This window comes from Oncorhynchus nerka, linkage group LG10, assembly GCF_034236695.1.
Source record: "Oncorhynchus nerka isolate Pitt River linkage group LG10, Oner_Uvic_2.0, whole genome shotgun sequence".
Taxonomy (NCBI): domain Eukaryota; kingdom Metazoa; phylum Chordata; class Actinopteri; order Salmoniformes; family Salmonidae; genus Oncorhynchus; species Oncorhynchus nerka.
The window spans coordinates 75364530-75379221 of record NC_088405.1 but is presented as its reverse complement, the minus strand read 5'-3'; the positions used below and the strand labels follow the sequence as shown (position 1 = coordinate 75379221).

Below are 14692 nucleotides of genomic sequence, written 5' to 3'. Positions count from 1 at the left end.
ATTTGGATAAACAGATACATGTAGTTCACCCACAAAAAAATGTAAAGGAAGTTTCGGTCCTATATCTGAGCGATACAGTGCATTTGGAAAGTATTCAGACCACTTGACCATTTAGAGCCATCCAGTATAACTAGCCTCACTACAACCTTCATTTGACCAGGTTCCCGTGAAGTAATTCATTGTAATGACAGTCCACCACATACCCCAAGACAATCCTGAGTTAATTTGAATGTGTATTAAAAACACGGTTTGAAATCATTGTGAGGGAATTTCACCAGTAGTTAGAAGGAGGAATTGAGCTTCCTGGGAAAATGTTGTCTGAGGTTGCAACCAATGATACACTGCTCAAAAAAATAAAGGGAACACTTAAACAATCACACTTTTGTGAAATCAAACTGTCCACTTAGGAAGCAACACTGATTGACAATAAATTTCACATGCTGTTGTGCAAATGGAATAGACAACAGGTGGAAATTCTAGGCAATTAGCAAGACACCCCCAATAAAGGAGTGGTTCTGCAGGTGGTGACCACAGACCACTTCTCAGTTCCTATGCTTCCTGGCTGATGTTTTGGTCACTTTTGAATGCTAGCTGGCGGTGCTTTCACTCTAGTGATAGCATGAGACGGAGTCTACAACCCACACAAGTGGCTCAGGTAGTGCAGCTCATCCAGGATGGCACATCAATGCGAGCTGTGGCAAGAAGGTTTGCTGTGTCTGTCAGTGTAGTGTCCAGAGCATGGAGGCGCTACCAGGAGACAGGCCAGTACATCAGGAGATGTGGAGGAGGCCGTAGGAGGGTAACAACCCAGCAGCAGGACCGCTACCTCCGCCTTTGTGCAAGGAGGAGCACTGCCAGAGCCCTGCAAAATGACCTCCAGCAGGCCACAAATGTGCATGTGTCTGCTCAAACGGTCAGAAACAGACTCCACGAGGGTGGTATGAGAGCCCGACGTCCACAGGTGGGGGTTGTGCTTACAGGCCAACACCGTGCAGGACGTTTGGCATTTGCCAGAGAACACCAAGATTGGCAAATTCGCCACTGTGCTCTTCACAGATGAAAGCAGGTTCACAGAGTCTGGAGACGCTGTGGAGAACGTTCTGCTGCCTGCAACATCCAGCATGACCGGTTTGGCGGTGGGTCAGTCATGGTGTGGGGTGGCATTTCTTGAAAGGGGCCGCACAGCCCTCCATGTGCTCGCCAGAGGTAGCCTGACTGCCATTAGGTACCGAGATGAGATCCTCAGACCCCTTGTGCGACCATATGCTGGTGCGGTTGGCCCTGGGTTCCTCCTAATGCAAGACAATGCTAGACCTCATGTGGCTGGAGTGTGTCAGCAGTTCCTGCAAGAGGAAGGCATTGATGCTATGGACTGGCCCGCCCGTTCTCCAGACCTGAATCCAATTGAGTACATCTGGGACATCATATCTTGCTCCATCCACCAACGCCACGTTGCACCACAGACTGTCCAGGAGTTGGCGGATGCTTTAGTCCAGGTCTGGGAGGAGATCCCTCAGGAGACAATCCGCCACCTCATCAGGAGCATGCCCAGGCATTGTAGGGAGGTCATACAGGCACGTGGAGGCCACACACTACTGAGCCTAATTTTTACTTGTTTTAAGGACATTACATCAAAGTTGGATCAGCCTGTAGTGTGGTTTTCCACTTTAATTTTGAGTGTGACTCCAAATCCAGACCTCCATGGGTTGATACATTTGATTTCCATTTATAATTTTCGTGTGATTTTGTTGTCAGCACATTCAACTATGTAAAGAAAAAAGTATTTAATAAGAATATTTCATTCATTCAGATCTAGGATGTGTTATTTTAGTGTTTCCTTTATTTTTTTGAGCAGTGTATATACAGTATATAAACCCTGGATGACTGACAGGGGGTGCTGTATTGAAGCCATCGCACAGCCATCTTGGTGGTACTCCTCCATTATAAAAATGATTTTGGAAGCTATAGAAATGCATTTATTCATGTCTGCATTAGTTTATGACACATTTATTCTATTACAGATGCCTTAATGCATACATTTAAATTATATGATGTGAGCCAAACATAAAAATGACAAAAATATATCAAAACATTAAAAGTACTAAGGATACTGTTCCCACTACAAAAAGAAAACATACTTAAATACATGTAATTTTGTCCTTGAAACATTTAATTTAAATACTGTAGAATTCCATTAATTCCTATGGAGGACTGCTCCAACTGGATGGAGGACCGGTGGCTTTAAAGCCTCTCAATGTCCAATACATAGCATCTGCAATCCAGGGTGTATATGGGGTGGCAGGTAGCCTAGTGGTTAGAGCATTGGACTAGTAACTGAAAGGTTGCAAGATCGAATCCCTGAGCTGAGGTAGAAATTCGCCGTTCTGCCCCTGAACAAGGCCGTCATTGAAAATAAGATTTTGTTCTTAACTGACTTGCCTAGATAAATAAAGGTAAAAATAAATATATATACATAATAGGTTTTAACCAAGGAGGCGGGTTTAGCGAAGGGTCAATTGCTGCCATATTGGGGGTCCATGTGAAATTGTGGACATGTCTAATCGTATCCGCCTCTTCCATGTGTATTCAGTGCAATGTGAAAAAAGCAATTGGATAGGCAGCCTAACCAGGCTCTGCTCAACCAATTGGAGGGGAAGCACAACCAACCTCGAGCCCTATCTGCTACTGTCATGGGAGAGTGACTAAATGTCATGTCTAGGCAGATTTGGAAAGGTCAGATGGAGCATCCTTTTTTAATTCCTGGACGGAAGCTTTTTACAGAACGGACAAAGCTCCAAGAGTGACTACAAGCACGGCTTAGGTTAACCATGCTACAGCAACACACTACCAATGAGCCATATGTCAAGGTTTGAAAGGAAAGGCAACGTTTTGAGGAAATATCCTTACCCTTTTGCATAGATAATGGGATCTGAAGCCTAGGTCTTCAGCCAAAAGGCCAAGTCAAGCACTTCAGGGCCTTACCCATTGTATCATAATACCACTACTGCATATTAAACATAGGGCAAATATAAAAATGGTGTATTTTAGCTCCTAATGCAGAGGCAGCTCAAATGCAGGCTGAAGGCCTTGGTCTGTTGTCTGAGTATGGACAAAGGCCTCTGGGATCTTTGTTCAAGGAAAAAGGGGCAAACTTGTGTGTAAAAAAATATGGATAGACTTAAAGTCAACATTTGAAGAACAAAATCTAAACGATGTCCCTCACTCAGTAGAATAAGTGTATCTCACATGTACAGCCCCTTGCCCTGCATAAGTAATTCGTATATAGTTTGCGAGGAAAAATACTGTAAAAATCGACAAGATGGCATTTAATCTTATTTTCTAGGTTTGAGTCCCTCAGGAAAAACATTATTAGTGGACAAAGACACTTGGAAGTATCATTTCTCTCAAGTGTTTGCCCATACTCACAATGCACCACCAGGTACGTCAGGGCTTGGAAGTCTTTGACGGCTGGGTGGTCCACGATGCACACCACGGGCACGCCGTCGTCCTCCTTAGTGACGATGAACCTCAGCTGGCTGGTCACAGTAAACATGTGGTCATATGTCTCCTCCACCTTGGATATGCCTGGGAGGGATGACAAAAACAGCCACGTTTATAACCCTCAAGGTTCTGGGGGGGGGGGGGTGTTCTACTAAGCCAGGAATCATCAACTAGATTCAGCCGCGGGACGATTTTTTGTTGAGGGTATGGTCAGGGGGGGGGGGATAATAAAACAAGTGGAGCAGCGGTCTAAGGCATCGCAGTGCTAGAGGTGTCACTACAGACCCGGGTTCGATTCCAAGTTGATATCTCTAGCTTAAACTGACGGATTTTGATGCCAATTGTTGTATTATGTTAATTAGATTTCCTCGGGGCCACATACATCGACTCTTGGGGTTAATAGAACTTGTTTATTTTTATGAAATGTAGCTAACGTTCACCTACTCTGCGTCTCACAAAGACACGGAGGTTGGGACAAAATATCTCAATTTGGACTCATCAATCCAAATGACAGATTTCCACCGGTCTAATGTCCATTGCTCGTGTTTCTTGGCTCAAGTAAGTCTCTTCTTATTATTGGTGTCCTTTAGTAGTGGTTTCTTTGCAGCAATTCGACCATGAAGGCCTCATTCACACTCTCCTCTGAACAGTTGACGTTGAGATGTGTCTGTTACTTGAACTCTCTGAAGCATTTATTTGAGCTGCAAATTCTAATGAACTTATCCTCTGCAGCAGAGGTAACTCTGGGTCTTCCTTTCCTGTGGTGGTCCTCATGAGAGCCTTTTTTGCATTTTTGCGACTGCACGCTTTTGTGTTTTTTTTGCGACTGCAACTTTCAAGTCTTAAAGAAATAATGGACTGTTGGAACCCGATCGATCAAACATCTCTGGAGAGACCTGAAAATAGCTATGCAACGACGCTCCCCATCCAACCTGACAGAGCTTGAGAGGCTCTGAAGAGAAGAATGGGAGAAACTCCACAAATACAGGTGTGCCAAGCTTGTAGCGTCATACCCAAGAAGACTTGATGCTGTAATCGCTGCCAAAGGTGCTTCAACACTGAGTAAAGGGTCTGAATACTTATGTAAATTTGATATATTTCAGTTTTTTTTTATTTGTAATAAATTAGCAACATTCAAAAAAAACGTTTTGCTTTTATCATTATAGGGTATTGTGTCTAGATTGATGAGGGGGCAAAAACAATTTAATCTATTTTACAATAAGGCTATAACGCAACAAAATGTGGAAAAAGTCAAGGGTTCTGAATACTTTCCGAATGCACTGTACTACCCGGCTACCTTCAGACTAGTCTTGTAAGGCTTGTGGGCATCCTAAATGTACATGTTTGTGAGAGACTAACCTTCCATAGAGGGGTCATATTAGTGTGTAGTCCAAACTGTTCGAACACTACAGACAGAAGTTGGCAGATCGGCTGTTCTGACTTCAGACGAGACACGTGACGCTTGTGGGGGTCGTGTTCATGAGAGTCTCATCTTTCCATATAGGGGTGATAATAGTTTGTGGGCCAAACAGTTTGGACACTACATACGTTTTCGGGATGTCCCATGGTCTGACAAACACGCTCTAGCTCTGCCACCTTTCAGCGCAGATGCGGAAGGGCGACATTGGCGGATGCAGTGAACTGAGACACAGCCCATGCAAAAAAATCTAAAATGTAAATCGACGGATTTTGATGGGGATTGTTGTATTATGCTAATTAGACTTTTGCGAGGCCGCGGATATCGACTCAACGGCGTTAAAAGCCCCCTAATATTTACAGCCTTTTTTTAAAATTATCGTTTTGTTGTTTTGGGAAGTTGGTTTTTACTAAAGACTTCAGGACCTATTGTACGGAACCTGATGAAGACCTGAGGCGTTGAAAAGTTGTCTCAATTGTCACCAAAAACCACATGTAAGCACAGATTGCAGTGTGTAGAATTTATTTGTATTGTTTACTGAACAATATCCGGCACCTGCTCAAAGACATTGTGTGTGTGTGTGTATCATGTTTTCCTATAGGGAAGAAAAACAGCCATGTTTCAACACAAGATCGTAGGAACCTATTGTAAAGCAGTCTTCATCTTTAGACCGCAAGTCATTCATGTAACTGGCCTTACATAAAATGGCCTTTGGTACTTTTCGTGGAATTCAGTACACCTGAAATATAAATAACTGAAAACCAATAAGCTCCTATAAAAAGCTGGTGTTGTGTAACTATGTGTTCCCACATTGAATTGGGAGTGGAATACGTTTATTTTGTAACGAAATTGTGACAGAGGGCTACTGTTGTGCTCAAGGCTACGGGGGAAGAGTAGTAATAACTCAGCATAAGGGAGAGAGGCGGCCATTGTGCGTCTCTGAAAGGAGTGGCTCTGTGAGTGACCTTGTACAGTACAAGTAGGGGAGAGAGAACGGAACATCCTAGAAAATAGAAGGTGAATCAGCTGGAAATTTCTAGCTGACAAGGGCTGTTGTACTCGTGAGTCACTCAATGGCTGCTGGGGTAGTTGTTGATGGGACAGTTTATTTGTGTTTTATGAAGAGATTTTGATCCAAAGTAACCCCTGCCAACAGTACACAGCAAGGTGTGAAGTAAGCCTATACACTTACTTTGTTCTGATAACTGGGGTGTTACTACACAACACAGACAACACACTCTCCACATGCTGAATAGGCCAACTTCCTTTCCCCATTGTCCCATTTTGTAATAATATTTGTTATCAAGAGTGTCATGTCAATAAAGCAAATAGAATTTCATTGGATTGAGACGGGGAGGTTGATCAGGGAGAAAGAGCGGGAGAGGGAGAGAGAAAGAACAAGGGGAGGGGAGGAGAGAGGTAGAGGGGAAGAGTAAGGGAGAGGCAGAGGGAGAGGTGGGTGAGGGATAATGCACCTGACAGAGGATTTATTTTCATATACAGTGCCTTCAAAAAGTATTCACACCCCATGAATTTTTCCACATGTTGTGTTTTACAGTCTAAATTTAAAATGGATTACATTTAGATTTTTGTCACTGGCCTACACACAATACTCCATAATGTAGTGGAATTATGTTTTTTGATAAAACATTTAAAATAATTAAATGTCTCGAGTCAATAAGTATTCAACCCCTTTGTTATGCCTACATGAGTTCAGGAGTAAAACTTGCTTAACAAGTCACATATTAAGTTGCATGGACTCACTGTGTGTGCAATAACAGTGTTTCACATTATTTCTGAATGACTACGTCATCTCTGTACCCTACACATACAATTATCTATACGGTCCCTCAGTCGAGCATTGAATTTCACCAAAGACCAGCAAGGTTTTCCAAAGAAGGGCACCTATTGGTAGATGGGTAAAATAAAATAAAAAGCTGATATTGAATATCCCTTTGAGCATGGTGAAGTTATAAACTACTCATTGGATGGTGTATTAATACACCCAGTCACTACAAAAATAAAGGGGTCCCTCCTAACTCAGTCGCGGAGAGGAAGGAAACCACTCAGGTCTACTTATTTTCCACCATAATTTGCAAATAAATTCATTATAAAATCCTATAATGTGATTTTCTGGATTTTTTTTCTCATTTTTGTCTGCCATAGTTGAGATGTACCTATGATGAAGATTACAGGCCTCTCTCATCATTTTAAGTGGGAGAACTTGCACAATTGGTGGCTGACTAAATACTTTTTTGCCCCACGGTATTTATACATATATATTTTTTTTAAACATTTTTTAATTTTTTAATTTTTAAATAAATGTTCACATTTTTCTTCCACTTTGACATGACAGATTCTTTTGTGTAGATCGTTGACAAAAAATGACAAATAAATGTTAATCCCACTTTGTAACACATCAAAATGTAGAAAAAGGCAAGGGGTGTAAATACTTTCTGAAAGCACTGTAGCTTTGTATTATGAGGATGAAATGGCGAACAGCCTTGTGTGCTGTTGTTCCTCAGCTACAGGTATCTGATGGATATCGAGTTGCCGCTTCACATCCGCCCCGTCACCGCAGAGACAGCTGTCTCTGAGGCTGATGGGAAAACGAGTCTTTGTGATAAACAGGTGTGTTACCCCATTTGACAAGCCAAGCGCTGTAGTTTTATTTAAAAGCCAAGCGTTTTAAATAACCAGCTAAGTTAGACCTGAGAAATCAGCTAAGGTGAACGTCTGACAAATGATAAAGTGAACAATTTACTACCAGGAGGAAAAGACAGGCAGCAGACACTGGTGTATCTTGACCTAAGGATTTAATTTGATTATCCATACATTTTATTTTATTATTACAGCACAGTAGCTAATTACCAACATGTTGAATATCACTGCACTGTCAACATTATGCAATAACAAACGTGTTGAGCACTTGCTCAACGGAAGAGAGATATGCAAATACCTTTGAATTGGATGATGCGTACTGAATCTTATTTACTTATAAAGATATCATCTTCCCACGGTGATAGCATCTCCGTTTGATAGCCGCAGTCTCAGATGTGGCGCTCAATATTACTCCAACATTATTTTTGGAGTGCTAGTGAACATATTAATGTTAATGAAAAGCTAATTGCTTTTGTAGTCGAATAGTGAAGCTCGGGGTTCAAAATCAAAGCAGAGAGAGTTGATGCACTGTTAATGGCTGCACTTAGCTATTCCTTCAGATGCAGAGCCATTAACAGTCCCCTCTATTTTACATTTGAAAATAATCGTTAATTGTAATTTCAGCACCATTTAAGAGCACGGGGTACGTGGGGGGCCTGCGTTTGGGGAGAGTGGACTCGGATGTATCAAAGTGCCATAGACATTCCTTGACTACTTGCCTTCAGCAAGTTCAAATATTATTTTATAAATTTGCCAGTCATTCTGGCAGAGTGTGGCAGGGTAATTGAAATCACCCCGGTAATTTTCTGTAGAAGACTTAAGGCTAATGGCCGTGCTCGGCCCCGTCCGTCACTGCCCCCCCCCCCCCCCAGTCTCTCTCCCTCTCATCTCGTCTTGTACAGACAGAATAACCTGTGCTGTTGGAACTCCCATTGTTCCTTGACATTCATTTCACTCGCACACTTAAGTGCTGGAGATATCTGTGAAAGACATGATATAAAAGAGGGGGAAATATTAACCACAACACAAAACTAGCAGGATAAGAGAGAGGACAATAAAGAGGCAGAGTGGGGGAAGGGAGAGAGAGTGTAAGGGTGAGGAGAGAAAGAGAGGGGGGGAGAGTGAGACACACAGAGAGGGCAAGAGAAGGGATATAATGATAGTAGGATAACTGGGACTTTGCTTTCGGGGGCCGAAGTCTTGGTTTACATTCGCGAGCGAGCAGGGTGGGTGTGTAACCTTTAAATGATATTTAAAACATGCCCGATTATCCCTTAAGGTAATTAGGTTTAATTAGAAATAAATCTGCAAGGTGAGGAGCCGGCCGACGCCGAAAGCAATTTGGAGCAGCCGGCGAGTGGCGTGGACTGCGGTGACGCGCTCTTTCCCTTTTGTGACCTCTCACAATTCGTCATTCGTATCTCCTTGCCTCCTTCTGAACCGTATTAGAGGTCCAAGGTCCCTCCCCTCAGAGGAGGCAGGGAGAGAGGATGCAAAGAAACCAGGAAATATGGCTTGACAAAGAGCCCCTGTCTCTTTTGTCCTCACGTTTCCTGCTTCTCAACCTCCACATTCTGTCCATTCAGTCAGTCAGTCAATCTCCCACTGAACAATGCGGCGTGCCATATTCATCACGTTGATGTGGCAATTACCGGGGGTAACATGGACTCCACTCCACATCGTTCAAGATGACGCAATACTACTTTCAGTGGTGGTTGGCAATAGAAACCCCTTTTAATTACCAAATGAATAGACCACATTACAATAAAAATAGGCAATGGACAAAATGTTTTACACGGCTAGCAGTTAAGCTCACATCTGTGAACTCTCCTTCACCCTCTGTTTGTTGTCAAGTAACTTTTCTTGTCAACACAGAGAGTAAGGAAGGCTATCATCCATACATTTAGGCCTAGCCAGTGCTATTTAACAACACTGTAGTAGTTCCGCTAATGCAGGGAAGGGGCAGTGAAGTGCCGCAGTGTGTGAAGGCTTTTGTTCCTGCCCGGGACTAAAACACCCAATTCACCTAAACCTGGTCTATATTAATTAATGACCACAATTAGTTGATTATGTGAAACAGGTGTGTTAGCGCTGGGCTGGAACTTAAGCCTGCACACACTGCGCACAGTCATCCAGGACCAGAGTCAGCCTACCCTCTTCTGGGTAAAAGTGATTATTAAGTAGATGAAACCAAGGCCTTTACTCCACATTAGGGCTTTGCACCATTCGTGGTTGGTATGAGGTTGTGGTTATGACGTGAGTGACGGGCTTTGGGCTCTGCTGAGTAAGAGTTGGAACAGCCCGGGGTCATTCCATTGGCCCAATCTATGGGCCCCCTAATCACGCAGCTCCCTTTGAAGAGAGGCTTGAAAGCTGTCACTCTGCCAAAAGGCTAGGTGACCACTGAGCCAGCCCATCACTCTAATGGAAGTCATTCAGAGCCATGGGACTGACCTAATTAGGCTGAGGTGTCATTGACGTGGGGCGAATTATAAAGAGACGACTGAAGGAAGGAAGAAGAAAGTTAGAAAGAGAGTGTAGAGGCACCAAGAGATGGGTTAAAGAAAACATCTATGAAGATGATGTGAGGGGTTTTATTATTGAATAAAGCTATGGCCATGAATGTATGACTAAATCATTGGGTAGACTCGTAGGGAATGGAAAACTTGTAGGGAATGGAAAGTTATGCATGAACATTAATAGACAACTCTCCAATTCATACTAAGTAATTCCCTACAATTACCTTAACCCTCGCCCTTTTTATCCCTCTTCATCTGAAAAATCTTTTTTTAAAGAATATTCAGTCTTTCAGTCAGAGTCCAACTGAGTTATAATAGAGAGCTAAAGTGTTTTGGACATGACGGTGTTGACGGGTGTTGACCTACCTTGGAGCTCTTTGTCTCCCTTCATCCATCTGATTGTGGCGGCGGGCTTGCTGCCCATAGCGGTGCAGGTCATCTCTGTCTCGTTGCCCTCAATCACCTGCCCCTCCCGGGACTCGATGATTGGGTTGCCTGGAGGGACTGGCAGGGGGGACAAATAGACACCGTGTTTAGGGAATGTGGGGCATAAATCACCCTAACAACCAGGAGGTGTCGGGTCAGTCCTCCCTCTTAGATGTCTTAACTGTCCCTGTGTGGTGGAAGGGCGTTTCATCAGCAATGTGGTGTTGAGGTAGCACGGTGTGATGCATCTATTGTCATGGGTGTCATTTATAATATTGGTCCCTCCACATACCAAATAAAATAACTGAATTTTGTTGCAATAGTACTCTATCTGTGAGAGGTTTATGGAAATACTTTAAAATAAATTAAATTGACTACAGTACAGTCATTTTCTTGTAAACAAAAACGTCAGAATGTGCGCAGAGAAGAATGTGCGTGAAAAAGGACTAAGTTATATTTAAGTGCGCGCATCTTAAGTCAGAATCGGCCGCTGTCAGCTTTGGCGAAAGGCCTTACACTTAAAAAATGTTTTATCATCCACTTTATAATAAAGCCCATACACTGACTATATGCAGTACACTTCAGGTGTTTGAGGATGCTTTTCCAACCTTCTCTCAACTAGACTCTTCCCATAAACGTGCGAGCTGAGACCACTCACCGATTTTGGATTACATACTTCCAGCTCTCGCTTGCTACCTACTGCCACTCAAAACAGCTTGATGCCATTTGCGCTGATCTACTCCTGCCTTGGCCCAGACACGCAGATTCATGCCTGTGCCAGTCTCCCCATCTCTTCCTTGCGAAAATTTCCAAATCACAAACACTCCCCACATCCCGCTGTCAAACTTCATTGCCAAAACGCCATCATTATGTCTAAGTACTTACTCTTGCTTCAAGCACGCTCTGTGTGTTGTAACGTCTAATAGGCACACAATGTAATTTCCCTTAAATCCTGATAGGAGGCACGATAGAAAACTGTCTGGACACTGGGTTTTGATTGGCGTGGATCTTGGTGTTTCGGTATAGACGTCAAATACTGGTGCTCCGAATTTATAAAAGTTAGGAGCACAACAAAATTTAGGAGCACCAGAAAATATTTTTATTTTATTGATTGAGATATGCAGGGTGACTGACGTTTGTGGTGATGAATCTTGCCCTGGAGGCAGAACTGAGCAATTTCTGCTAGATGGGCCAGCTGCAAAGTAAAAATGTACTATATCATAGAAATAGTTGAAAACAAACATTTGCTTTTTGGTCTTAACTAAAGGTTAGGCATTAGGGTTAGCAGTGTGATTAAGGTTAGCGTTAACTGTAGGATTAGGTTTACAATCAGATTGTATTACTTATTACTTTTATTATTGGAGCTCCCTCCAGGGCAAGATTCATGACACATTTTGTTGTGTTACAAGGTGGGATTAAAATGTATTTATTTGTATTTTTTTGTTAACGATCTACACAGAACACTCTAATGTCAAAGTGGAAGAAAAATTCTAACATTTGTAAAGAATTTCAGAAAAATAAAGCAAATATATCTTGATTACATACGTATACACCCCCCTGAGTCAATACACGTTAGAATCACCTTTGGCAGTGATTAAAGATGTGAGTCTTTCTGGATAAGTCTCTAAGAGCTTTGCCAACCTGGATTGTACAATATTCTTTTCAAAATGATTTGATCTCTGACAAGTTGGTTGTAGATCATTACTAGACAGCCATTTTCAAGTGTTGCCATAGATTTTCTAACAGATTTAAGTAAAAACTGTAACTAGGCCACTCAGGAATATTCTATGTTGTTTTGGTAAGCAACTCCAGTGTATATCTGGCCTTCTGTTTTAGATTATTATCATGCTGAAAGGTGAACTGGTCTCCCAGTGTCTGCTGGAAAGCAGACTGAACCAGGTTTTCCTCTAGGATTTTGCCTGTGCTTAGCTCCATTACGTTTCATTTTTATCCTGAAAAACTCCTCAGTCCTTAACAATTACAAGCGTACCCATAACATGATGCAGCCAGCACTATTTTTGAAAATATGGAGAGTGGTACTCAGTGATGTGTTTGGCCCAAACATAACGCTTTGTATTCAGGACATCATTGTTTTGGTAATTTGACTTTAGTACATTATCGCCCGTCTACCAATAGGTGCCCGTCTTTGAGTGGCATTGGAAAACCTCCCTGGTCTTTGTGGTTGAATCTGTGTTTGCAATTCTCTCGACTGAGGGACCTTACAGATAATTGTATGTGTAGGGTACAGAGTTGAGGTTGTCAGGTTAAACACTATTATCTTCCACAGTGTTGAAGTCCATGGAACTTTTACACCTGAATTTATTTAGGCTTGCTATAACAAAGGGGTTGAATATTTATTGACTCAACACATTTCAGCTTTTAATTTGTAATTAATTTCTAAAAACATAATTCCACTTGGACATTATGGGGTATTGCATGTACGACAGTGACACACAATCTAAATTGAATCCATTTTAAATTCAGGCTGTAACACAACAAAATGTGGAAAAAGTCAAGGGGTGTGAATACTTTACTTTGAAGTAAGTAGACTGAAGTAAGTAGACAGTAAGTAGACTATATGTATTTTAGCACATTTTGTGCCCTAGAAACTAATTTGTAACCCTGTAAATACAAGTTTATTATAAAAATACCTGTCATTGAAATTACAAAGTCATTTGTGGAACATTAGGTTTCCACATTGTGTAAAAGCACAATATTGAGATGCATTACATCAAAAATTGTACACTGCCTCTTTAAGAACATCAAATGTCTCCTTCTCAAAACACATTGGATGAGAGAGCCAGAGGTTCCCTCCCACTGACCTTCTCCAATTGGTTTTGAAAAGAAGATGAGGAGATACGATACGAGGAGTATGCAATTGAGAGCTTCTCATTCATTTATTGCTGTGATTATTGATTTCCTGGAGAAGCAATCACTTTTCCTTTATTTCTGTGCTCCCAAATGTTAGGATATAGCCTATAAGTAAAGTTACTAGGTTTTTAGCAAGCTAGCTAAGAAGGTACATGACTGAACAAGGTTTAAACAAAAGGCCCGTGAGTAGTTTTAGAATGGCACGCGACATGGTCTATGAATGTAAAATGTGGCTTGCCAATTCACCACAGGAAGAAGAAAAAGTTGCGCCGGTTATATGGGTCATATCATTTGAACCGTTTGGTCTACAAACAAGCCGTATTCACTGTAGTAATGGTACAATCATTACAATGGAAAACAATTGTAGGCGCACAGGTCACACAGCTAAATATTTAGGAACATATATATGACCAAAATGGTCACACTTTAGAGCCCTGTGCGAGGTTATGACATTTAAAATGATGTTGAGGACCAGATTTAAAATATATTTAACTCTCAGTGAAATGGCATAATCCCTAAAAGTGAGACAGACTTTCAGTCTTCACGTCACTTTTACTCCCGTTACATTTTTATCAAGGATATTATTATAATTCAATTCATGCTTTGCACTGTGGCTCTACACCTTGGTGAATGTTTATTATTTCGTAGTAAGTTTGTCTCTGAGTGCAAAAGTGAGTTAGATACAGCTATGGTATCAACCACTCCATCGGTCAATGACGTGCCAGTGATAGCGGGGTGTGTTAGTGATGTGTGGGTCAGCTGTTTGTTCACCCGCACCCACCCGCAAACCTAAATGTAGCATATAGATATGAATTGCACAAGACTGATACATTTATGGATTTGTAATACATTGTTTTCTCTTTATTCAATCCGCCCGCCCTTCATCCAAACAATATTTTTAGACCCTAAACCCACCCGTACCGTGGATATAACCTCAGGGATTGCCGGTTATGGGTAAACTCGTGTATCACTAGTGTGTGTGTGTGTTTTCAATCATACTCTCATAATGAATGTCAACGTAGACGGTCTAAGACATTTTCCCCCTCAACAAACATTGTGTGTGGTGTGTGTGTGTAGTCATACTCAGCACAGTGATGTCTGCATAGGCCTCCTGTGGGGGGTCCGTGTAGAGCTGGCACACGTATCTCCCCTCATCCGACAGGCTCACATTGGATAGAGACACCCGCAGCTCATTGTCTGAGAAGTTGACCAGCTGGAAGCGAGCATCTTTCAGGGCTGGGGATCAAAGAAAGTGAGATAGGGAGAGAAAGAGTAAGGGAGATAAGAGGGGGGGGGG

General features: G+C 42.1%; 1 protein-coding gene across 1 annotated transcript in view; it reads right to left on the bottom strand.

The window, feature by feature from the left end:
* The window catches only part of LOC115136004 (cell adhesion molecule 1-like), a 500413-nt gene that overhangs the window by 100737 nt on the left and 384984 nt on the right, over positions 1 to 14692 (bottom strand). Inside the window, exons 4-6 of the mRNA XM_065023748.1 lie at positions 14479 to 14631; positions 10465 to 10602; positions 3427 to 3585 (exon numbers count right to left, since the gene is read on the bottom strand). Of these exons, the coding sequence (XP_064879820.1) occupies positions 3427 to 3585; positions 10465 to 10602; positions 14479 to 14631 (450 nt within the window). The remainder of the gene's footprint in view (positions 1 to 3426; positions 3586 to 10464; positions 10603 to 14478; positions 14632 to 14692) is intronic.